Source organism: Aedes aegypti, chromosome 3 (assembly GCF_002204515.2).
Source record: "Aedes aegypti strain LVP_AGWG chromosome 3, AaegL5.0 Primary Assembly, whole genome shotgun sequence".
Classification (NCBI taxonomy): domain Eukaryota; kingdom Metazoa; phylum Arthropoda; class Insecta; order Diptera; family Culicidae; genus Aedes; species Aedes aegypti.
In genome coordinates this window covers 113,602,267-113,629,593 of record NC_035109.1, presented here as the reverse complement: position 1 = coordinate 113,629,593, position 27,327 = coordinate 113,602,267, and the positions used below count along the sequence as shown (strand labels likewise).

General features: G+C 36.2%; 1 protein-coding gene across 1 annotated transcript in view; it reads right to left on the bottom strand.

Moving 5' to 3' along the window:
* Positions 1-458: 458 nt before the first annotated feature.
* Positions 459-27,327, bottom strand: part of LOC5575403 (glucose dehydrogenase [FAD, quinone]) — a 70,880-nt gene continuing 44,011 nt past the window's right edge. The window contains exons 2-5 of the mRNA XM_001661873.2: positions 18,932-19,265; positions 8,811-9,710; positions 8,310-8,746; positions 459-940 (exon numbers count right to left, since the gene is read on the bottom strand). Coding sequence (XP_001661923.2) covers positions 734-940; positions 8,310-8,746; positions 8,811-9,710; positions 18,932-19,265 — 1,878 coding nt within the window. The 3' untranslated portion in view covers positions 459-733. The remainder of the gene's footprint in view (positions 941-8,309; positions 8,747-8,810; positions 9,711-18,931; positions 19,266-27,327) is intronic.

Sequence of the window (27,327 nt, the reverse complement as noted above, 5' to 3'; positions counted from 1 at the left end):
CACACTTCAAGCGAAAACTGAGCAATTGTTCGTACGCGAGTGCATTCACCATCTCTTCATACAAATCTGTACCCACTGCATAAATCACTAGACCCAAAATAAAATAGCGGTTCGATATATATCAGTTTGAAACCGACATCCGCAGGGTAGTCTGCCATGCCTCTACGGGTAAAAGGTGAGAGTTACCAACAGCTCGGAAATACATAAACAAGAAAACTTCTCTGTTAAAGGAAACTCCGTCAAGATTGAAAACAAAACCAATTAATAATATCAAAGTAATCAAGTAATAATTTCGTTACGAGAAAACTTTAAATTACCGAGGGGCAGATTCGACTACTTTTTTGTTAGTTTGTTAAACCATGTATATCAATCAACAGTTATTCGGTTCTGTTTAGTTTTGAGCAACCTTTGTTTCACAGTAAGAGTCTTGCTGTCAAAAATTGCTTACCTGTCGAACTTTTCACAAAATTCTTGTATTCGTTTTTATTTTACGTTCAATCTTTTTTCCTACTGCTATATACACACATAGTCACACAAAACTAATCGCAATTAAATATACACTAAAACACAAAACATCACACAATAATCATTACTCAAAATTTAAAACTGCACCAGATTATCCAAGTGACATTATTCTTATAAATTGAGCAATATGTCGTTTAAGTCAACCACTTAATTAACCATTCGTTCCTATTGACTAGAACTTGTTCCATATATCATTGAGTAATGCCCGCTATCGAATTTCATTACTCCAGTACTGTTTGATCATGTCGGCAGCCTTCTCGCCAATCATTATGGCCACAGCGTTTGTATGAGAAGCCGCAATCTCGGGCATTATCGAGCAATCCGCCACTCGTAGACCTCTTATACCGTAGACGAGAAGTTCCGGATTCACCACTGCACTCGGATCACTGGGTGGACCCATTTTACACGTTCCGGACTGAAATTGAAGACAGAAATAGAAAATTAAAAGAACCTACTACTAGTCAAATTTCTATTCATAAAGAGCACTGTTTTCACATTGAGTGGGTTGAAATTATTGGATGAAGCATCGAACTCGAAATACTTATCAAAAATGAAGGCTATACACGGAGCCACCAATCAACCCAACTTTGACTTCTTTTGACGTAATTCGGCCCTTTCGTGGGATAACCCAAATTTGGGTAAACTGACATATACCTATCATTAGTTTGTTTTCATTTGACAACGGCAAAGCAAACAACTCAGTGCCATCAGTTTTGTTCGAAATATACTTTTTTATATTCCAGAAACGTTTGATTTATGTTGAATCCTATATCGAAACGTGAACACTAATTGATATATTTTCAGAAATATTATTTTATAACAATGCATACAGACTTATAATGGTGTTTATCATGCATGTTTGAACTTAAAACACTTTTGTAGGTACCGTAATCCGGGATAACATTGATCAGCGGGGTAACATTGATAGGAATGACTCATCTCTTCAAATTTTTGAACCAACAGTTATTGATGGAACATTCTCAAAATACAAATGTTGCCTCTCTTTCTTATATCCATAGGCTAATGAAAATTAAGGTTTTTGCGAAAATTACGTTTCGTTCATGTGTAAAATTGTCTACTTTTTGAACCAATTATTTCTATTATTATAGATGAATGTACCGAAGATTCATGTCTCATATGAGTTCGGCAAGCGATATGAGCAAGGAAAATAGGATAGTAACTTAAAAAGGCATCGCCAAACAGTAATTTGGCTGTTGGTTTCCATGTGTTTACATATCCATTATCAAAGTTACCCCAAAACTAAAAATTTACTTTCAATAATATTAAAAATTATCGGTCCATTTAAAATAAGTCGTTATGCAATCTTTCAATTTCAATCGATAGCTGAGATACTAGTACTTGTTTTAAAAATATAATATATAAATCTCTAAATCTAAGTGTAGAAATATTCAGATTTCCTAAAAAAAAACTGTCAAAGTTGCCCCATTTTGCGGTACTACAAAAACAGTACTTTTTAATGCTACAAAAACAGTACCTTTCAGTACTATTTGTCTACTATTGATCCCTTTTCGATTCTTGTTTGGACACGTGCGTTCGATTTTTAGTTGGACCCGTTAGAGAAAGCTAGTGGTGGTAATCCTTCTTGAACGCAGTCTTGGCAAAAATATTTAATAAGGTCTCTTTTTTTTTCGTTTATTCACTAAACATGGTTGCAATCACGAACCGAGTGGCAAGAATAAAAGAATGGAACCGGATGTAAACTTTCTTCCAAGGTTAATGTTGATAATTGCATCGAAATGAGCAATCATTTTTAAATGCTTTAGATACACTTTCAAAACATCAAATCGAACCAATCTCTAGCCCAGTCTCTTTGGTTCGTGTGAGAAAACAAAAAGAACCGTCAGTCATAGTCAGTTGTTCCGAATTTGGAGGATTTAGGCAGGAGGTCTTGAACTCCATTAAGGGAAACAAGGTTTCCTTCTAAATCGCAAAGAAAGCAGATTGTCGCGATTTGCCGGAAACTTTTGAAGATAGCGAACATCTTCTCAAACACCTCAACGATAAGAAGAAAACAGTTTTTATACTTATGGCTACAAAACTGAACGTTTGTTCAAAGTAGTCTTGAAAGTTCTCTTAGGTAACTATGAATTACCTGAAGAGATCAGAAATGGAATATCTAATTTCCTTGAACTTTCCCTAGTCCAAGTAATCATTATGTAAAAAACATGACCCAATCTGGCATGTATCGGAAAGAACTTTCTCAAGAATATTATTCAGTTCACTTTAACAAAAAAGATCTGAAAAATATTAAAGCTTTGGAAAAAGCAAGACTAATGTCCGTGTGACATGGGAACATTTTCAGAAACCTGGAGGAAATTTCCAGAACCCCACTTAGTGCCGTCGGTGCCGAAAATGGGGTCATGGAGCAAAACACTGGGCGGTATGAATAAAATGTAGTAAAATTGAGTTTACTACAATATCGGTAGTGATCGCTATATGTGAAACACAAGTGGACCATATTTGTGTCATTTCTCTTTCTACACCTTTCGAACATACTACAAATAACGCGTTGCTATGAATAAAGGTAGCATTTTTTACAAAGCTACTGGTAGTTAGCTTCAGAGGTTGCTACTCATGCTTTGAGAATGTTGAAATGAATGGAATAATTAAAATTTGAATAAATATCATGGGAAAACTTTGTCAGCCTTGATATTTCGAATGGTATTTTCAGATTTCCGTAGAAATTTTGATATTTCGAAACGAATTTTGAGATTCCGGTAATGAATTTTTGAATTGATTTGAGAGATCTGGTATTCTGTCAGGTGTTACGTCCCAACTGGGACAGAGCCAAATTGCCAGCTTAGTGTTCTTATGAGTACTTATACAGTTATAAACTGAGAGCTTTCAATGTTAATTGACCATTTTGCATGTGTATATATCGTGTGGCAGGTACGAAGATAATCATTACGATAATTATGTTCAATCTGGCATTACGATAATTATGTTGTTTCTTAGGAATTCTCGGATGTCGGATGGATTTCAGCTTATTATAAAGTAATTCTAAATTTTATGTAAGAGTTCTGCCATCCCCGATTCTCTGATTTCCTTTGGAATTCTGGAATCCCTATAGTAATTATGGGTTCCCGATAGGCATTCTAGACTTGTTATAACAATTCTGGGATTCTGGGATTCTTTTGGGAATATTGTAAATCCGGTATTTGATCTGGCTATTAATCTATTGAAATAATTCGGTTATCTTCAAGACGGTACTTCTGTAAGAATCTCTGAGATTTCAGTGAAATTCCTGCAAACTCTGGTCCGAATCTTTGGAATTCTTGTAAACTTTAGATTCCTTTGATTTCCAGTTCCGTTGGGATTTCAAAGGAAATCTTCAATTATAGTATAAACTTTTGAATGTCTGAATGTAAAAATGAAAAAGAAAATCCTTAATTCAACCACTATTGTGAGAATTTGTTTTAATTTCTGAGAATTCCAGGGATACTACCAGGAAACCTACCGGAATAACGAAAATACCACAGAAATACTAATACTAACATGTTGTTTTTTGCTAAAATCTTGAAAATGTTAGGAATTTTTTAATTTCACAATTGCTGTAATCTCAAAACTCCTTCATAGGATACAGATTTCTAGCTAAAATTCCAAAATTCTAAGAAAATCTTTGGCGTCAAATCATTATAAAACTCACATGCACATAAAGGGAATGTTTATCGCAAAGTTACACTTCTAATCGTGTAAAGTTACATAACCTACATGAATTTGTGTTCATGATCGACTATGCGATGCATAGCGGGAATGTAGTAATGTTCATATTTTTACATGATTTGTCGTGTGAATAAACAACAAATGTTTATCGTAATGATCTTTCATAGGCGTACTGTTGTCGTTATATGAAACTAAAGATTTTGAAACTTTAGGCGTTTCTGTTGAAACACAGCTTGGTAAATACACTTTCATAGCTGCCTATTTGCCTTTTCAATGCTCTGGGCAGCAAGTAAAATTGCTCCAAACTGACTTGTATAAATTGACTCGCAATAAGTCAAAATTTGTTGTCATTGGTGACTTTAATGCCAAACATCGGTCATGAAATAGCTTAGCTTACACGGAGCCGCAAATCAACCCAACTTTGACTTCTTTTGACGCAATTCGGCTCTTCCGTGGGATAACCCAAATTTGGGTTTACTGATGTATACCTATCATAAGGTTGTTTCCATTTGACAGCGGCAAACAACCCAGTGCAATAAAAATCTACCCAGCGTTAGCTTTTGAAGTCTCCGTGATGGGTTAAAACAACTTAACGTTAGGTAAACTCGAAAGAACCCAAATTTGGCTTATTCCATTGAACTTCGACGCTGGATCGGTGCGTCTCTCTCTCTGTTTTTGACAACATTGCTTTTGCGAGAGAGGCAAAACAACGCAACCGTGGGTAAAAACTTAATGCAGTTTACCCAAATTTGAGTAAAAAGAACTTATATTTTGGGTAGTCTGATTTCTCCGTGTAGACTGGCTACATACATACACGCTAACATGAAAGTACCCATTAAATGGGTTTCTTGTACCCATTTTTATGCTCTGTATGGAGTTGTCAGAAAAAGGGTATTTTTCAATGACATAAAAAAGGGTACTTAAACCACATTATGAAGTTTCCTTACTGTTGATATTAATGGGTAAATAGTGCCCATGATAGTTTGCAAGCAAAAGTGACATTTTTTCAATTTCTGCCTTTAACCACTCGGTATTAGTGAAGAAATAGAACTGTTTGATCGATAATTACGGAGGAAAATCGTATACGTATACATGCTCTTTTTTCCGATACGTAAGTAATATCAGCGGATACATTCTAGTTAATCTAGTTAATCTATTATTAATCGTTTTGCTCGTTACAGATAATTGGATGACCACAAGGTAACTAGCAGAATTTACCGGCGATTTGCAACGATTCCCGTAGTGCTTGGACTGTATGCAAAATTGCCACCTTCATGCTGAATTTTCACTTCTCGTTGAATATGTTAAGAACTATGAGAAATAAAAGTGGTACTAGGTCTTTCATTTTTTTTCTTTTCTTTATTATATGAAGATTTTGTTTAATCTAAAACACTTTCCATAACCTCAATCTGCAGCAACCCTCAAAATAATGGGGTTTTATTACCCATGTTCGCACAAGGCAGCAAGAGTGAAAAATACCCATTATTTGAAGTTCGAAGCGAATACTCTTTAATGGGTAAATGGACTTTACTCTTTTAATGAGTTAAGCCACTTTAGTTGGAAATGGGTACCATTTTACCCATTAATGGGTACTTCCATGCTAGCGTGTATATCAATGGTTGCTATTCCGTGATTGACCGAAGTCAGTGAAAATGCACAAAGAATCAACTAGAAGTTCGGCTGGGATTGGCCATAAACTTCTTCAGTGTGCATAATTCAGTGCCTCTATTTATACAGGGTCAATAACGGCGCCGGCCATATTCTTGCAGAAATATTAGTGTGTAACCTTTGCTATTTGGAGACCGTGTTTGCCTCTGCATCTCCACAAAGGTTACTGGGAGGGATGTTTGTTAGTGGGGAGGATCTTTGGGTCACTGGATTCACTTTGACAAGCAATTAGACCATGATAAATAATTATTTGTGAGATATAAACATCCATATATGTAAATATATTTCGTTTGATATGAACAATTTCTATGTAGTGGAAAATTATACCGACACTTGAGGTGACGAACCATTCAAAGTTTGTTGAACAATTATCTAAATGTAACATTCCTAACACTCTTATTCTTATGCCGACACTTACAGTGACGAACTATCCAAAGTTTTTTGAAAAAAAAGTGAACCTTCCGCAAGTCTACACTTATAGTGTCGAACCATTCAAAGTTTTTTTTTTTAATAACAAAAATAAAGGTAAAAAGAAAGGGGTGTTTTGAAAAAAATGTTTAACATAAATAATTCATGAATCAGAGTTTATGTCGACACTCACAGTGACGAGCCATTCATAGTTTGTTGAAAAATCATATTTACGATTAAATGTGCAGTCTTACATATTTTATAGATTAGAAATATAGCATGATACGATCTCAACAATTGATCCGTCATCCTTGACTGAGCAGCAACAATCCACTTTCAGCTCCATTCATTTGCTCGGCAATATAAAAGCACTCAGAGAAAATGGGCGCGCGACCCGAGATCTTGCCCTCATCGCCCGCCCCCGCAGGTGCAAGCGTCAAGGTCGAAAGATCAAACACTACTCCCAAACATCGATCATGGAATAATTCACGAAGTAATTCCAATGTCAGAATTGTATTGGATGAGTGCTCTTCAGGATACTTCTCTCGTCATGGACATTCGATCACTCATAAAGTTTTACTATTTTATTGGTCTGGCTCTTCCAGACAAAGGAAAAGCATTCGACAGTGTTTCGTATGAAGGCTTGATCGTAAAATTAAAAAACTTTAATTGTCTAACATACATTGTTAGAACAATTCAAAGCAATCTGTAAAATCGTACACTTCAGGTTAATTATCAGAACTCCAGTAGGCGAATTTCGGCGCGTATTTTTTCGAAGAAAAGAAAATTTTCTTGCTGGTGGATTATGGAAGAAAATTTCTTCTCTTCGAAAAAATTGTTCGCCGGAATTCACCTACAGGTCAGAAAAACTTCCTATAAGAACTTGTGCTTCTCAAGGCAGCATTTTGGGACCAATATTATACAGTATTTTCACATCTGACTAACCTGAGTTACCTCATGTCAAAAATGTTTTGTTTGCAGATGACACATGCCTCTCCGCCAAAGGGCGAAGCCTGCGTGTCATTTTTAGTCGGTTGCGAAAAAGTTTGGATATTTTTCTTCATGCTTGCAAAAATGGAAGATTTCTCCTAATGCTTCCAAAACTCAACTAATAATATTATCACATAAACCAAAAGCTCTTTAATTGAAACCTACAAGTAGAAATGTTGTCACGATAAAAGGAATTTCAATAAATTGGTCAGATGAAGTTAAGTATCTAGGGCTCATGCTAGATAAGAATTTAACTTTCGAAAATCACATTGAGGGCATTCAAGCCATATGTTATAAATATGTAAAATGTATGTATCCCCTTATTAATAGAAAATCAAAGCTTTGTCTTAAGAACAAGCTTTTGATCTTCAAACAAATTTTCAGGCCAGCCATTTTGTATGCTGTACCAACATGGACTAGCTGTTGTAATACCAGGAAGAAAGCTCTTCAGAAGATTCAAAATAAAATTTTGAAAATGATTCTGAAGCTTTCTCCCTGGTATAGTATCAATGAGTTACATAGAATATCCAATGTTGAAACATTGGAACAAATGTCAAATAAAATACTTAATAATTTCAAGCAAAAATCGTTACAATCTTCTATTGCCACGATTAATGCTTTATATATTTAGGTTAAGTTAGGTTAAGTAAATTGAAAACGTTTTATTTTTCTCTTATAAGCAGGTGAAATCAACTCACTTGTAAAAAATCGGAACCCCTACGGCAAAGGGAATGTAATATGTTGTGAACATAAATTTAAAAAAAAATCTTAAATTCATTTTACCAAATTAGGATGATAGTGTTGTCTAACATAAAACACCTTATAAGAAATGAATGTAATGTTTGATACTAATGATACTTATAAAGAAATTAAAAAAAAAACCGTGAGTGGAAGCTTTATCAACAAACTAAATATTTTCGTCGCCAAAAAATAAACCTGTGCAACTTGAGATTTTTGAGATTTTACTAAATAAATATTAAAACAGTACCTTGTATGAATATAAATTTGATTATCAGCATTAGCTTTGCACCAACCTGATGTTGTAAACTTGTTCCTATTCGACGAATGCAGCACTCCCAGTATTCATCACTCTTGAAGATATGATTCTCACAACCCAGGAACGGCGTCCGATGCAATCTGGCACCGAATCTTGCAAACTTGGATGACTCTCCTATTTGAACTGCAAGCTTAACGCCTTCTCGCAATACCCTCAAGTCATCATAGTTCTGATAGAAATTTCCCTGCATCCTGGGCCAGTGGAATGGATTTCGACTTTTCAGCATAACTCGTCCGCGGCTTTTGGGTTTCAGTAAAACCGGTGAAATGGTGAATGCGTGCTGTCCCAAAATCGAACTGTAGGTCTTCTCGTAAAACTCCCTTGACAAACCGAACGCTGTTCGCAACGATCCCGAATCATCATTATTAAAAGCCCCTGTGCCTAGCACCAACTCTATGTCTGGAACGTCTGGAGCTGCAAGTGAAGACATAATTTAGAACTCAATTCTTCTGTTTGCCATGGGCATACCACATCTTACGCAAAAATGTAATATTGGTTTTAACAAATGCAACTCCTTCCGCACCACCAGGAATTGTAAAAGGTCCTCTTCCGTTCAACAAGTAATCCAACACAACCGGCGGAGCACGCATATCTCTTTCTCGAACCGTAACTGGTTGATTTACGGTGAACACCAGGCCAGGTAAAGAAACGTGATCTTGCAGATTGAAGCCTACTCTGAGGTCTTTCACAACGGGAACACCCACTTCCTGAAGGTGCTCCTTTGGTCCTACTCCCGATAGCATCAGAAGTTGTGGTGAGGCAATCGATCCTGCGGAGAGAACAACTTCTTTGCTTGCTTTTACTGCATACCGTCGTTTGTGCTTGAGGAACTCTACGCCATAGGCTGATTTCGTTATAGGATCAATCAGAATTCTCGTAACCCTCGAAAGTGTGGAAATGTGCAAGTTGGGTCTATAAGCGGCGGGCCTGAGAAATGCTTTAGCCGTACTACAACGCCTTCCGTTACGCATAGTGGCTTGAGCTTTTGAAAAACCCAAAAGGCTTTCTCCATTAGGATCAGTCTCCACGTATCCCATTTGCTTCCCTGCTTCTATGAACGACCTCAGCATCGGCGTTTCATACGACGAGTGCTCTATATCGAGATAGCCTTCGCCGGAATGATAAGGAGATCTTTTCAAGTTGTTTATTTTCACCCGTTCCGACTTTTTGAAGTACTTCAGTACCTCTCGGTAGCCCCAGCCGGTATTTCCGGCACGTTCCCAATCGTCGTAGTCTTTTCTGTGTCCACGGGTGTAGATTAGGAAATTGATTAAACTGGTTCCACCTAAGCCACGCCCCTTTGGCCAACTGCAAACTCCATCCTGCAAACCAAGACAAGCACCATTCATCGGATCAGCACGGTAGCCCCAGTTGTAACCTGTAACGGAGTTATAATCGTTAAAAAAAAGTAGTCTACGAAACAAGTTGCAGAATAATTATTATTTATAGAATAATTAAAATTGCACAAGGATTGATTGAATGGAGTTATTAGCTAATTCTTCTCAATATGCACGAATCGAGAGATCAAAACTCTAATGCTAATAACGGTACCGGCCACGTGCATACGGTCTTCGGGGAAGAAGGAATGTCAATAAGACAACTATTGTTATTAGAGATCGCAATCGCCACTGGAATTCAACAGAAAGTAATAACTGACGGTCTCTTAATATGTTTTATTGATGAAATCTATATAAATAAAAATGGAGTGGTGTTTGTATGTCACGAAATGGCTTGAGAACGGGTCAACGGATTGACGCAAGTTTTTCACTGTTGTATTCCACAAGGCATGCGACGTGTTCGTGCGAGGAAAAAGTTTGGGAAAGTCTCCAGGATAATCGGGAAAACGGAAGAAGACTATGGTTTCATTTTGTATGGGGGATTTCTTGACGTTTTTACTACAGCCTACTTGATGGCAAGACGAAGTTTGCCGGGACCACTAGTGTTTAATAAAACTTCCGAAGGAGATACTCTTAATGAAAACTAGAGCACAATTCAGAATTGAATACCTAAAGCTATATCAAGAAAAAAAATCTGACTATACCTATTTGGTATAATTTTTGGGATTTTAATTTGATTATTCCTTCTGAAAGCTTAAGAATGAGTCTTTCCTAGACATTTTTCTAACATTTCAACTAGAAATTATTCAGAGACTTCATTACAAAAAATAGTATTGTCAAAAGTTCAGAAATAGCAAAATAATGGTGAATGTATTCTGATATGGTTTCTGATAACCTCAAGTGGTCTTCTACGAAATTGCAAAAAAAAATGTTGAACGCAACACGCTGTAAAAATCATCATTCTGCAAATTGTTGCGTAAACTACTTTTGGCAAATTCCATCGCGATGCAGGAAAAATTCACTTAAAACAAAATTAGTAGCTTCTCAGAGCATTCCCTAGTAATTTGCCAAAGATTTTTTTTGCGACAAAATTTGTCAAAAATGTCGATATTTTTCCCAAGATCTTAAGCAGAAATTATTTTCGGATATTCACATGGAAAATGAAAACTTTACAAAACTGTGTTATATATATGTCCTGTTTGATCTGTTAAGAAACTATTTTTCGCTTTGAACTTGATTTTTATATATTACTTCTTTTCTTACTAGAGAGAAATTGGAAGAATAACTTCAAATTTCAACGATGGGGTGACATTCTTCACAGGTCTTATATATTCGCCCGAGTCAGATAATAGAATGCATTTATACCTGGAGTTTTGAAGACTTGAACATATTTAAGAATAAACGGTACTTTTGAAGACCTGTGATAAAACATTCATATAGGTACAATAAGCGGCTCTGTTTTGCAAAAAATCTATGTACCAGTATTGATCGTAGTTTTATCCAACTAAAGCAACCAATTTCTTCCTCAAATAAAACTGTTGAAGGCTCTGTATTTGTTTTTTTTTATTATTAAACTTCGCACCAAACCCGTAATATGCAAATGCTCCCTAAACCATGACCCTGGCAAAATATTTTATTGTAACCATGAAAAACATGTTCTCTAACTTAGATCTCTTCCATTCTCTGATGCCAAACAAACGAATATTTTCAACAATGAAGTGAGATTTTCGAAGTTGGAAACTTCATCTCCACATTAGAATATACTACAGTAATAAGATATTACATTCATAAACGTTAACAATAAAAACAATATTATCACAGTTTATGGGCCATACAATATCTTTAGTAATGATAGATATTTTTACATAAATAAACTACTTTCATTACCATGCTAATGCTTTCTCGGATTCCGCCAGTAATTGAATCATAGATGAATTCCAGCATAACATTTCTGCTGGAATTTCATCAAAAATCTCCAAGGCGTGTCATTTGCTTTCAAAAAAATTCTTTAAAAATGTTCAATTTTTGGAAACGAACTCGCAAAAAAGTCGAATTATTCGATCAGACATTGCTTATCAATAAATATAAGACATATTTTATCAAAAAATATCATAGAGTTTCATTTACAATTCACATGTATGTTTCTCTGGCGCGGTAAATGGCTGGGCATGGCGTACCATTGGTACCTCGCGTACCTGCAGGAATAAAATAGACCCCTTTGTGCGGTCCTTAGCCTCTTGCCCAGCAACTCCTATCCCTACCTCCTCGTGATACTGGCCGGGGTACGAGTAACCTTGGGGAAGATCGGGTAACCAACCCCCGGTGGGAACTTTGGTCGTATGCTGCCAGGGAAGAGGGAGTTTGCTTTTGCTTCTGCAAACATTGAGCGTCTGTGCTCCATGTTTGGAGCAGCTCACAACAGCATCTGTTCCCCATGTCAGGGGCGGCTGATCATCGTCCGAGTGCCAGAGAAGGACTCTAAGCTAAACTGCGCACTATGGCCCTCCGAACATTTAGGGGGAATGGTCCTCCGGAAATCTAGGGGGTTGGTGTCAGGCCCTGCAAGCCAGCCGTAAAAAAATCAAGCAACGAATAATCAACGAGAGAATACAAACCGGGACAATCGGCGAAGACCACAGCGACGTAAAGGGACTAGCGATTGGAAGCTCGGTACGTGGAACTGTAAATCTCTCAACTTCATCGGGAGCACACGCATACTCGCCGACGTGCTGAAGGACCGTGGATTCGGCATCGTAGCGTTGCAGGAAGTGGTTTGGAAGGGATCAATGGTGCGAACATTTGGAGGTAACCATACCATCTACCAGAGCTGCGGCAATACACATGAGCTGGGAACAGCTTTTATAGTGATGGGTGATATGCAAAGGTGCGTAAAACGGATAGCATGATTAATCGTGAGAATCTATGTCTCTTATTAAATAAGTTTGCTCTTAATAGAAGTCTATAATTCAACATGTGTTTCTAGAAATACCGTCAAAAGCAAGCTGCAATTACCCCTTATGTCAGCTAGATATAATTTCATACTACTACAGGAAGCCGTCGTAAACATACACATAATAATGACAACCTTTTAATTGCAGCAATATTAGGACAATCTTCTTTTCTGTGGTAAGATGTTATTTAGTTGATAATCTTATACTCAAAGAGTCTCATTTTATTAATTTATTATATTCTGGAGACGCAAATTGATCATATATGTTTGAACTACTATCCTATTACAGTGCTTCAGTTTCCAGGAGTATCATGGAATCAATATATTGGAGATACTAATTGAATCACTGCGCTTCATTTCCGGATTATACTTGCGAGATTGAAATCATCATATCCATCAATTCAATAATTTTAACATACCTATAAATCATATATGAACATAATTTACATTATTATAAACATCTTTGCATATATATATATATATATATATATATATATATATATATATATATATATATATATATATATATATATATATATATATATATATATATATATATATATATATATATATATATATATATATATATATATATATATATATATATATATATATATATATATATATATATATATATATATATATATATATATATATATATATATATATATATAACATGTTGGGAAGTGGGAGGGTGGGTTTGCGTAAGTGTCTTTGCTTACGGGTCCGTCACGCCCCTTTTGGCCCTTCATACAACGGTATTATGAATACAAATTAATAATGGAAATTGGCTTTGCTATCCAGTGGAATCGCATGCAGAGCAAGACTCAAGCAAGGATGGTGGCTATCTACATACATACATGCATACATTTCATCTGATCATCGAAAAGGACCTGCAAACGATATTTTTAATTCATGTATTTTTTCAGGATATATCAGCAATATATTATTGCAGGAAGCTGTCGTAAGCATTTAACAGTATAAACATTGACATTTTTTTTCAGACTTGTTGGAGCAATCTATTATTATGTATTTAATATTGTTTATCTTTCATTCCAAAATTCTAGGTCAAATCATTGAGTTGTTGATGATTTCTCACATTTTTTATATTTTATACTGTATTTAATTTTATTACATAACAACCATTTAATTGAATATAACATGGGTGATATTGGGAGGGTGCATCAGGGCATCATTGAAGTTACAGCTGGACAATGGAGTGGAGTGCCAGCCGGAGTCACGGGTTGAAGTAACCGTAACATCCTTGTAGATGGGTTCTTCTATCCCAACAGTTGTAACGGATTTGACGCGCCCTTCTTATAACAAACCATCCCGTGGATAACTTGACAGCTATTGCAAATTTCATTATACTTTCCGTTGGATCATATTATTGGAAGGAGATTCTCTATTAGCCGCGGAATTCGCGTAAGTGTCTCTGCTTACGGGTCCGCCACACCCCATTTTGGCCCTTCATACAATGGTATGTTGAATTCAGATTGATAATGAAAATTGACTGTACTGTTAAGTGGAACCGCATGCAGAGCAAGACTCAAGCTAGGATGGTGGCTACCTACATACACATACATACATGGGTGATATGCAAAGGTGCGTGATCGGGTGGTGGCCGATCAACGAAAGAATTGAAGGCCGATTCTTTAACTTCAGCATAATCAACGTGCATAGCCCGCACTCCGGAAGCACTGATGATGACAAGGACGCATTTTACGCGCAGCTCGAACGCGAGAACGACTGCTGCCCAAGCCACGACGTCAAGATCATCATAGGAGATTTGAACGCTCAGGTTGGCCAGGAGGAGGAGTTCAGACCGACGATTGGAAAGTTCAGCGCCCACCGGCTGACAAACGAAAATGGCCTACGACTGATAGATTTTGCCACTTCCAAGAACATGGCTATTCGTAGCACCTATTTCCAGCACGTATCGGTACACCTGGAGATCACCTCAGCAGACAGAATCGCAAATCGACCACGTTTTGATCGATGGACGGCACTTCTCCTACATAACCGACGTCAGAACCTATCGTGGCGCTAACATTGACTCCGACCACTACCAGGTGATGGTGAAACTGCGCCCAAAACTATCCGTCATCAATGATGTACGGTACCGACGCCCGCCCCGGTACAATCTCGAGCGGCTGAAACAACCGGATGTCGCCAATGCGTACGCGTAGCATCTTGAGGCAGCGTTGCCGGATGAGGACGAGCTCGATAGGGCCCCTCTTGAGGACTGCTAGAGGACAGTCAAAGCACCCATTAACGACACTGCCGAAAGCATTGTCGGATTTGTGGAACAGAGCTCAAGAAACGATTGGTTCGACGAGGAGTGCCAGGAGGTTTTAGAGGAGAATAATGCGGCGCGGGCTGCAATGCAGCAGCATGGTACGCGGCAAAACGTGGAACGATACAGACTGAAGCGGAAACAGCAAACCCGCCTATTCCGGGACAAAAAGCGCCGCCTGGAAGAGGTGGAATGCCAAGCGCTGTTTGATTCTCAAGACTTGTGCTCTTAAAAATTTGAGGTGTGGCTTCATTCTATAATCACCTTAAAGAAATAAAATAAGTCGGGTACGGGTCGGGTTCGGGTTTGGAAAATTTGAAACCTGACCATCACTAGTAGATTCGAGGTAACCCGATAGAAGTGGCCAATTTCACACATGTACGAAATCATATCAAATTGGGCAACAGAGTTTAATATTTATAAAATTCATGCTTCCGGAAGCAGTTTAAGAATCACCGTCTACCATAGACAGTAGGTTCCATGTGGCTTGGAGGATGTGGAGCATTTTCAGAACCGCAAGCTGTAATAGCCACTCTATAGTGGATTCCAGGAGCCCGTAGAGAAGTGGCTAATTCGGAACTTGACCACGTGTCCCGGAGCACTTGTAACATGCTATACAGTGGTTTAGCAACTGCTGGTTCTGAATATGCTCCCAGGAGCTTTACCTTTAAAAATCTTGAAGCTTGACACCCATATACCCAGACATACCCAGACATGCTCCTAATTGACCATTTCCTTCAGCGCTCCTGGAACCTACTATATAGTGGTCCGTGCATCTAATGGTGCTGCCGAAAGCAAAATTTTGAAGTTTGATGCCCACTTGGATCCGTATAATATTAACACGATTTAAATACAAAACTGACCATATTTTTCGGAACCAATTTTACGGAAATGGACATATATCTGAAAATTTTCAACTAGTCTTAATGCGTTCAACGGCATTCAACTTCCAATAAGTTCTAGTTTTATGAAAAATTGTGAACATTTATACAACCTCACATCGCACAAGCGACAGGAAAAAAAATGTCATTTGGACATGATCTCGGAATATTCGGAACATCTCCAGTATCCGAAGGCCAATTTGCATGGCCAAGCAAGTTCCTGAAACTAGACCAAATTTGCCGTCGACTGATTCTGGAAGCATCGAATTCCATCCATATATCATAAAGTTTTAAGCATTTGAGTTCAGGAAAAAATTGCCTATCTCATACTCTTCGAGAGTCGATTGATTCCTTTGTTAATTCAAAGATTAATCTTGAGAAAAGTTCCGCGAAAGCACTTTAATTTCTCCAGAGACTCGTCCCATGATTTTTCCAGAAAAGTTTATAGATAATACTTGAGAGGGTTTGTTTTCAGATGAGAATTATTATTATTCCAAAATTCTTTGCTTTTCATGACAGAAAAGACCCTCAGAAGTTCCCCTATTTTACAAACTCCTCAAAAAGTTCTTCCTAAGTTCATTCAAGGGTTCCGTCAGGAAATTTTTCCAAGGATTTATAAAGAAATTACAGAAAATATCTCTACAGAAGTCTTATATATGGAGAGATCCATTTTCCCAACTATAAATGGTTGGCGTTAAGTCAGAGCGAACCAAGTACAAAACATGGAAAAATTGGATTATTCTTTCATTAGCTGCAAAATTACTTTATCTTCATTTCACTTTGATCAGATTTGATTAATGTTGTAAACTGCGAGAGATATGTAATAAATTCACTCTGGATGATCAATAAAAATCCATAAAAGTATGCAGTCAGAGTGGACCAAGTGTTTATTACCATAACAGCAAAAATGATCAGCGCGCTGTGGAATGCGATGAAATGAAAAACATTTCAAGAGATTTGTCAGATTTTTCGACATCGAATGATTCTTCTACTTATCCATCAAAAGAAATTTATAAATATTACCTAATTCGATGCATTTGGTTTTGATTTTTGACCATTTACCATATTTGGATGAGTGGTCAGAAATTGCAACAATTTCTGTGCAGACAGAGTGGACCAAGTGTTGAAAAGCAATAAACTGATTGATTATTGCATTTTTTAAGTCAATTTTAGAGTCCGATACAATTTTATGGCAATTCTGTGGTGTATGTGTGGAATGTGCTCGAAATTGCTTATTGGTCCTGTATATTTTGATTGGTACTCAAGATTTTCACTTGGTCCACTCTGACTGAACACATATTTGATTTTTTGTGGTCTTCAATGCCCTGACCCTACAAAAAATTTAATTTTCAAGCTATCGGAATGCCACTGATTTTGGTATTGACGATATGGATTATTGAAGAATTTACGATACTGGTATCAAAGAATCTTGATAATCTGCTTATCCTTAGACTTTAAGGTGCGTTAGACTTTAAGGTGAAACATCTCGGAATCCAATGATGGCCGGCACAATGGCCGACTTCTCCCCCTACTCGCGTTTTCAAAGGCACAAAACTGGAGCAATAGTTGGCAAATGTTTCTGATCTTCTTATTTTAAGCTTTCTGCTAGTGCACAAAGCCAAAATAAAAAGTGAACTGTTGTGAGATGCTTTATTTACTAGATTTGTTCCTTTGAAGTTTTAGTGCGATCTTAGAAGCTGATTCCAAAGTGTTTCACCTTAAACCCATTTTTCTCAAAACATTATAATTGTCACTTGGTCCACTCTGACTTAACGACGACCAAATGATGAGCCTCTAAAATAATTGTGACCCTCTATCACCATTTAAATGATTCTGTGTAAGGAACCTAACAACCTTTACATATAATTTAAACTCAATAATGTATAAATTTAACAGAAAAGACAGTAATGAAAGTCGTCATAGAACCTCTCTTAAGCTTACTCAAATAAACTAAAATTAACTAATTCAATATATAATACTACTACTGCTGCACCATCATATTTGTTTGGCACACTTAAATCATATTTTCAGAAAATCAAGAAAAATAAATAGTTGAAAAAATCGTTAACCCTCTCACGCAACTAAGCCCTTATGATACTGAATATGATGATTTATTGCCTTGCAATATATCAAATTAAACATCAACATATGATGTACGTAACAATCTCCTAATAACAAGCGAGAGCATTCTCTTGGGATGAACTTGCCATTGCCAATTGAACACCTGTATTTTACACACATTCATAGTTAAAGGTGATATTTAGCGGTTTGCGGGTTCATCACAGCTGGTGTATTGTTTGGTCACAGAAGCATTTTGAAGGGGAAGATGAATATTCATCACTGCTTCTTACACACAACCAGAGAGCGCAGAGAGCAAAAACGTAAGCAAAGCGGCGGCACGAAACAGGTTTCATCGAGCAAGCATCAAAGCCACTACAAATGTTCACAGACCGTTGCTGCCAATGCTGTCTGATCAGGTTCAATTTGAACGTTACTTTTCGTCTTACAATGGACGAGAAGGATCAAACAAATTGTTAATGTGTCTGAAATTACAAAAAAAAATAACATTCTTTAGTGGGGTAGCATTGAATTTTGATTGCTCTACCAATACCAAGTTAAAACTTTTAAAACTAATAATTTAGTTTAATTTTTTTTATTAATTTTACACATATACACATAAAATGAAACAGTAATGAAAACATTTTTTTAAGATTAGAATAATTTTTTCGAAAAAAAAAACATTTATTTGTCATGAACTTTTCATCATTTGATACTAAATCTAGTTCAATAACCAATCTTACCATGTGTGCAGGACTCTCAAAGAATCAGAGCTAAGAATTTTATACAATCATGATAGGAATTTATGCAAAATCCTAGACAAAGGTCTCACAATAAATGAACATGTTTCTAAAATTAAGAGGTTTTACGGTATTAAATAATGTTTATTGCAATTTGTTCTACAGAGCAGGCATTTTAAACCTAGTATAAAGTTTATGAACGGTTCATCACAATAACATTGCCAATAATTTTGTTTTGAAATTTGTGAAAATAGCTCATAAAGGCGCGAGTTTCATGAAATACATGAATCTATACAAACCATTTTGGTGTTTAAAATGTTTAAATCGCTAAACCCACCTGTGAGGGTAGTCAATCCAGCCGTCAGGGGAACATCTGTGAGCATGTTCTCGTCTTTTCCGGCCTCCAGAAGAAGCACGTTCCAGTCTTTGACTTCCGAGAGGCGGTTCGCTACCACAGAACCCGCCGAACCGGCACCGATCACAATGAAATCGTACTCTTTGAGGAAGTGATTAGTGTCCGGGATGCGTTTCACCGTGTCATTCCGCAGAAATATACTGGTTTCGTCGAAAAGCATTTCAAAAAAGTTCCCCGACACGGAAATGCGTACCGGTGGAGGGACCAAGCCAAGCACGAGAGGCAGCAGAAGAATGAGAGAGATTCTAAAGAGCATCTGAAAGAAAAGAAAACATAACATCTTAATGAATCCATAAACATTGTCAGATATAAAAATTACAAATAATTTAAAATTTTAAAAATACAATGTTCCATCCTAGTACCTAGTATAATTATCAGAATTGAATGGAATGCTTGCGATGCATAACGACGCAAATAATTTATAAATATTTTTATTGGAACCATACTGCCGTGAATCGCAAGTCAGTCCCATCTGCATTTTCGTCAAAATTAAATTAAGTTCAGTTTTCAACAGATCTTCCAATGCTTTTTCACCTGCACTAATGAGATAATATGATTTGTTCGGAGACATTAGGAAAAACAGCAAGTCAAATTGTCCCATAATTAAGAGTATACGGTACAGGGTGTCCGCAAATTATCCGAACAGCAAAATATTGTAAAGTTGATCTCGCATTGAAAACAATGAAGAATCAATGTCCATGTACCTTTTATAATACATCTATATGTTAACACAAAATACCACTTTAAAAAAAATCGAAATGATTGCTTGTCACTGAGATAGGCAAATTTAAATTTTTCGGAGACGTTTTTCCTGAGGGCCGCTAGTCATACTGGAGATGTGTTATCCCTAAAACCTAAAAGAGATGAATCCAAACGTCCTATTATTATTTGAAGTAATCTACAGGTTAGTAGCTTCAAGTTAGACTGGAAATAGAAAATTGTACGTTTCAAATCCAGTGAGTTCTATGGACATTTCTCTTCCGTCATAAAGCTCGGAAAACAGCTTCCTTTAAGACACCTCAATACATTTGGGTTTGTTTTGCAATTATTTGAAATCGGAATGGTGTCAAACTTACTTCATAAGAATATAATAAGCCAATGTTTAAAACCATGCAAGAATATTGAATTTATTACGCTTGATTGTATAGAACCATGTCTTCAAAGTTTGTACGGATAATTTGCGGACACCCTGTATCAGTCCCGCTAAAGATTTCTGCACCGTGTAACACAAAAATGAACCGTTCCTTGATCATCTTTATATTTTTCTCGTAGATACATCGTAGTGCAAAGCAAATTGTGAAAGTTTCTTTAAGATTTGAACATGTTCCAATTCTCTGGATTTTTCTGAATAATCAGAATTTGGAAACTTCATAGCCCATTTTCTCAATGCCTACTTTTAACAGATGGGACTGTCTTGCGATTCACGGCAGTGTAGTACAATCAACTCTCCATAACTCGATATTGATGGTATTATTGAGTTAGCGGGGTATCGAGTTACAGAATACAAAACCAGTGCAACTGAGATCCAATGGACCATCGGATTCGCCATTAAAACCAACTTTTACTACAGTTCTATAAGTTGATATCGAAATATAGAATATCGAGTGAGGGAGAGTTGAATGTAACATGTTTTACCATACAGTGTGATAGCATGAAAATTAATGAATTTCCGTTAGATAATTAATTTTTAAGCGCAAAAACCCTACTTTTTGACTGTTATTGAAATAAGTATTTTTACCACGAGTAAAGATTGTAAACAAAAGAATACATTTTCGTTTAAAACGAAGAAAAGCTCTTTCGTAGTGCAACCTTCTCTTATCAACAAATTTAAAAAATAAGGAAAGAGTATTGGGTGAGCGTCGCGTAATAAGAGGGTAAGGGGTTCGGTGGTTCGAGCGTTAGAGTTGGCTTTTCATAGAGAAACATAGAGAACTCCACTGTGGATGCGACTGACACTGACACTGAAGCAGACTGCAAGTGGTAAACGAAGGTTCAGGGACAAACGTAAGTAAAACGTCGTAAGAACAAAAAATCGAAAGACAAGATCAAAAACATCGAAATGACAAAAGATCGAAAATCATTTGCTTCATATAAAGATATCCCATCTTTAAACAAAGGTTTTCGATCTTTTGTCCTTTCTTTATTCTTTATTCTTCTACATTTTGTTCTTTGACCTTTTATCTTCCGAACTTAAAACGAAATTTATTTTCAGTTTGTGTTAGTACGTAATGTGCTTGTTCTCAAATAGTTGATAGCAATACAGTCAAACCTCCGTGAGTCAATATCTGGAGTGATCATCAACTCATGGAAATATCGAGTAATAGAACAGAAATGCTTTGAATAGTGGATTGAGGAGACCATCATAGTAATAAATGGAATTTTGTTTAAGTATGGTTCCATGAGTCGATATCAAGTCATTGAACATCGACTCATGGAGGTTTCACTGTACAACAAAATAATTTATTTTGTTGGAATAGCAAAAAAATAATGGTAAAACGAGTGTTGCCATAATTAGGCAAGCACTGTAGCATTTTAATGTATATACAAATTAGGAGAAACTTAAATAGAAATATGCACTAACGAAAAATATGTAGACATACTTTTATGTACGATTTTATTTTTTGCTAACACTTCTATTATCTGGCTGATTTAATCTTGTGTCTTGTTTTAATTGGTATTGTTAACGTAAGTGTATAAAAAATGCAGAAAAACTAGTTAGCGAAATCTCCACATAAATGGATCTCAACACTGTTCTAGTAGTAAATAAATTTTCAAACAGAAGCTAATTTGCCATTAGCATTAATTTTCTTAGCCCGCCTTTATTTACCTCCTCCGGTGACATGTCAAACTTGTGAACATGTCCATAATGTATAAAGAAAAAAATAAACAACAGAGGTTAAGGTCAAACGGTCAGCAAGAAATTGATTCTGTGTGCCTTCATTTGATCCCGCTGATTGATCATGATTAGCAACCGTCGTCGCTTTTGAACACATTTGTCTAATAGATATCATTTCGCGATCAAACATGCTATGCGCCACGATGACAATGGAATTCGAAGCCTCCCGGCGCGACTAAGCCTGATCTACAATGTTGAACGATACATTTGCAACATTTTTGATTTTCGTACAAAATGATTAACTTTTATAGGCTAGATTTCAGTTACTTGATCATGATCTGGGGTAACATTCAATATGCAAGTATTGAACATTTTATATTTTTCAAACAATAATTATTCATTCATTTTCTCTTCTTCTTTCTAGAAAATCGAAAAGCAAATGCAAATGTTTTGTCCAATACCGTAGCTAGCTGCCACAAGTGCGGTGAGTTAAACGTTGCAATCGATTAGCTAGCCGGCAAGTCGAAGCACAAAGTGGTACCTAGTCAGTCAGTGCATCGGCGTCGCGTTTAGCGGAAAGAGACTCAGTGAAATTGTTCACGCACTGATTAGTAAAACCAACGCCCCCCTCGCGTCTCCAAGGGTTGTTGAGGTGATCTTTCCCTGCCAAGGTCGGTGCAAGACCGGCCAGCGGAAATTGCTGGAAGTTATGAATTGATTAATCTTGCCCCATCGAGTCATGTTCATGGTTGCGGTACGTTATCGTTGCGATATCAACACGTGTGTGGAGTTACGTAGCATTTCTTTTTCGTTTTTTTTTTTGGTTTTCTGTTTAGTCGAGCTAGCTAGCTACCAGCCTTGTAACGTGTGAAAGGGAGCCCTTAAGAACCTCAGGGCAAAGAACGATGTGCGGAGTTACTAGCAGAAACGAGTTTAACCACTTGCACCATTGCAAACTTTGTCGAGTAGTTGCACTTCTTGTTGGCAGTGAGTAAGGTATTGGCTGCTATTTTGTATATTATTGTAAACAGTCAAATATTGTCCTTTCACATCTCAAGCAGTGGGGCGAGAAGTGCGTAGGACGGTATAAGACATTTACTCGATAGAAATCAAATCGAATGACATTTGGTCGAATGACTTGAGAAGATTTCGTCGTAAGATTATTTAGTAATGGTTGATCGAAAAATCGTATGCTTCAACAGATTTATGCTAAACTAGATTTTTTGCACAATGGATGATCTTAACTTTTATCTACATCACGAATTTATTTACATGATAATCATAACCTATGCCTTACAACGTTTTAGTATATGTACTATTGTTCTCATTCATCAGCTATTTTTAGATTGGAAGACGAGACGTTTTATTTTACTCAATTTTGTAGAAACTCAAAGGTAAATGTATCTATTTATTGCTCAGCGTTGGATATTGATTTGTTGAATTTCTTATTCTTTCAAAAAATCATCCTCCTAAATATTTTCATCACTCACATTGTGGAATATCGAACATTGTTGAATTTATTATTTTTAAAAGTTTTATCGTTCTTTATACATAACTGCTGAATGACAAATGCTTCTTAAGGCAATTAAATTCCTAACGACCAAATATCCATTCGATGAAATATACATTCGCCCAAATGTACATGTACTTTCTACTAGATGTCATTCGACCAAAAGTCATTCGACTAAATGTCTTTTGACCAAATGTCATAGATTCGCGTAGAACAAATAAGCGGCTTTAGGACATTTGGTCGAATGACATTTGGTAGAAAACATAGTCGAATATTATTTTTTTTGTGTTAATACACAGTTATTGAGCCTTTGAAAAAGTACATGATATTACTGAAAGCTGCATATGCTAAAACATCGTGATAGAGTCGAAGAAATCTACTCTACTGTACTGATGAAATTTCTTGAACAAACATCAAGATTTCAATATGTGACGAACGATATTTTGTTATTTTAATTGACCACCCCGACCCCCACAAAATTGTTTGACTCCTTGCGTTTGTTAAGTAATTTGGTGTCATTTTTCTGATAAAGGCTTATTGTGAAAACCGGATATTTCACGACGTGCTGATTTCAGATGAAAGCAAGTGATCTTCCGGTACCTCAGTCGACTCATATTAAGTCACGCGATACACAGGATAAATACATGTTTGCTCAAATAATGTAATTTAGCTGGAAGTCACAATAAACTGATTTACTATGAGTAAGAAAATGTATCTTATGCTTCTTAAAGTAATCAAATTATGTTCGACCATATGTCCATTCGACCATATGTATTTTTGACTAAATGTCATTCGACCAATAAGCAGTGCCAGATTTGGATTTCGGGACCCTGGAAAAATCTCATAAGGGGGCTCTCAATGTATGCTGGAAATTAGCCCACCAACAGCCACAGATACTTCGATCTCCCATTTTATTAATTGAATTACTAGAAATGTTTTGTTTACGACTCTTTGAGAAGTTGGCAAGAAAAATTGAAATCCTATTAAGCTTATATAAAGGATGCTGCATAAAGACTAAATTCACCACACAGTCTCACTGAATTCCTGGCAGAGTCCATAAAGAAATTTTAATGGAATATTGAACAAGAATCTAACACTATCCTTGACGGAATCCACGAAACTCTTGTCGGGATTTCAACAAGGTAGAAGGGCAACATTCTTTCAAAATCAAGGACAGGATTCTGAGCAGAGCTCTTGTTGTATATATTGATCGGTTTTTCAAATAATTCGAGGTGTAATTCTGACAGAATGCTGTGTAATTTTCTGATAACTCTGACCATTTTTTGTAACTTCTTGACGGCTTTTTCACAGAGTTCTCAAAATCTCCATACAATCCTGACAAAAATTTTCACAAAAAATAACATAATTTAAGAATCTGTGAAACTTTCTTATCAACCCAAAAAAGGTTAGTTACAATTTAGACTTCTTCAAAACTTTTGAAATGCTTGTAAATTATTTAAGTTTCGGGTTTCTTACTGTATAGAAAGCTTATAATTTCAATGATAATTACAGTTATTTGAAAATTAATTGAAAACTCCTTGATATGTTTCAAGCATTTTTTTTATTGATTATTGACAAAATTTGTCATTTTGAATGCTATTTTGCAATGAAGCTTTTAGAAAAGTTCTTGACAAAATCTATGCGAAATTTAAAAAGTCTTATGAAATATTTAAGTTTTTTTTCGAAGAATTTCCTGAAAAATGAAAAATATTTTCATTTCCGCAGAATATGATCCATCCTGTTTTATCTCGAAAATGTTTAATATTTTTCCTCTACAATAAAAATCATGAGAAAAGTCTTGGTAAAACATTTAAAATATAAAAAAAAAATGCGATGGCTTAAGAGATCTATTTCAGGCATAATGTCTTGAATTCCCAATTCTTCCATGAGCATAAGCATTGATGGCCGTACAATTCATAGTTGCTACTCCGTGATTGACCAGAACAAGGCGGCATCCACAAATTACGTAACGCTCTAGGGGGAGGGGGGGAGTAGGCTCAAGCGTTACGGCTCATACAAAAATTTAAAAAATTTCATACAAAAAGCGTTACGGGGGGGGAGGGTGTCAAAAATTTCCAATTTTAGCGTTACGTAATAAATGGACGCTGCCCAATCGGAATTGCACAAGAAACCAACAGATGGAGATTGGGAGTAGCTTACCATCTTCAGTGTATAATTTCGAGAATTCCAAATATTATAAAGTCAATAACGGCGCCATCATCATCGGTCATCAGGGATGGAAAGGAATGTTAGTGTGACATCCATTATTAAAACCGAGTATACCTCTGCATCTTCATGGTTGTCACGGAACGAGTTTTTGTTAGAGGGAAGGATTCAGACGCTACACAATCTGGATTCACCGTGGTAAGTGATGTGATTTGTGTAACCTCAATTCAAAAAGTTATCGATTTACATAGTCTTCTTATATTTTACTATTCTGCACAAATTTTTGTCAACACCTTCAGTGGCGAACCATGCAAAGAGTTTGTGCGTTTGGTAAGTGAATCGAATTATGAAACATAAACTGAAATAGTCTTCTATAATTCTATGGAAAAACAAACGTCGACACTTCGTGTGTCGAACTATTCAGTTTTTTTTTGTAATTACAAACAGAGGTAGGGTAGATGTACCAATAGTGGAGGTACTAAGCACGATTGAACTTCGTTTAACCGCCTAAATTCAAGAAGCGTAATTAATGTACATGTTAATGTTGCAACGGGAAGAAACGACCTTTGACTTAATGAGAAAAATGATTTCATCGCAGTAATCCACGGCATGTCAGTGAAAAAAAATACCTCCACTATTATTGGTACACTGTTCCTTTAGTTGCGGTATTTTTTTTTTAATTTGTGTTCCTATAGTTGTGGTATCCGTTGTTTTCTTATGGGATCCTCCACTATATGAACATTTTACCGCAACTATTGGTACAAGCAAGAAAAGTTTTAGCAATTTTAGTGATATTTCATCAGTTTTGAAGCAATTTGAATGCTCTTTTTAACTATTCCGTGTATCAACAAGCCAAAACGTCGATTGGCAGTGTCGATTCTGTGGCTAATGTATTAAAATCAGTGAAAATGGCACTACCGCAACTATAAGAACACCCATAACTAAGGAAACACTTACCCTAAAAGTATGTGTCCTTCAATATGCATTATGTAAAATATGAATCATAGTACGCCAACACTTGAAGTGTCGAACCAATCATTATTTAATGAACAAATAAATAAATGCAACATTCACGCCGTTTTTACGATAAAGATGTGAAATAGAAGCAAGAAACGAGCTCACCAATTGATGATCCACCGTTGACAGGGGAGCTCCAAATCACATCAATTTGGTCATCAACACGTATTAAGCATACGGACTAAATGAGAAACGATTAAGCTTGCTTCACGAAGCACTGCTCAGCAAGACGCGCGAAGGCAGGAAATAAATCCCGGGAGTTTTCAAAAACGATAAAACAAAGCCAATTTAGTGCATTTTTAGAAGTTCTCCATTTTTCAAGTATACATATTACATTTAATATATTTGTATTAATATTTCCTAGTTTGTTTTTCTTAGTAATTATTTCATGTTTCTCCAGAAGAGTACTCTTGGCCCCGTTTTGAAATAAATTTAAGTAGGTAAAGTTATCAATAAAGTAGGAATAAAGTAATCAAATTTTATCCAGAACTTGAATGAGAGCGAAATAGAGTCTTACGTTGAAATTGTGACTGTTACCTTGAACACAACCCATGAAAAACTTTATAAGACTACTTATTTTATGATATAGATCTCTCGAAAGATTTTTATTGAACATAATATTTTTTTAACACATATCGTTGGAATGATGCATTTTATTAATATATATTTGATTACGAAAAACAACAAATAATAATTCAAATAAAACAAGTGAGAACATTGCACATTGCTCCAAAAATCTACAACATTTATTGTGCTATCTTTTAAAATTAGTTTGAGAGCGAATTTCGA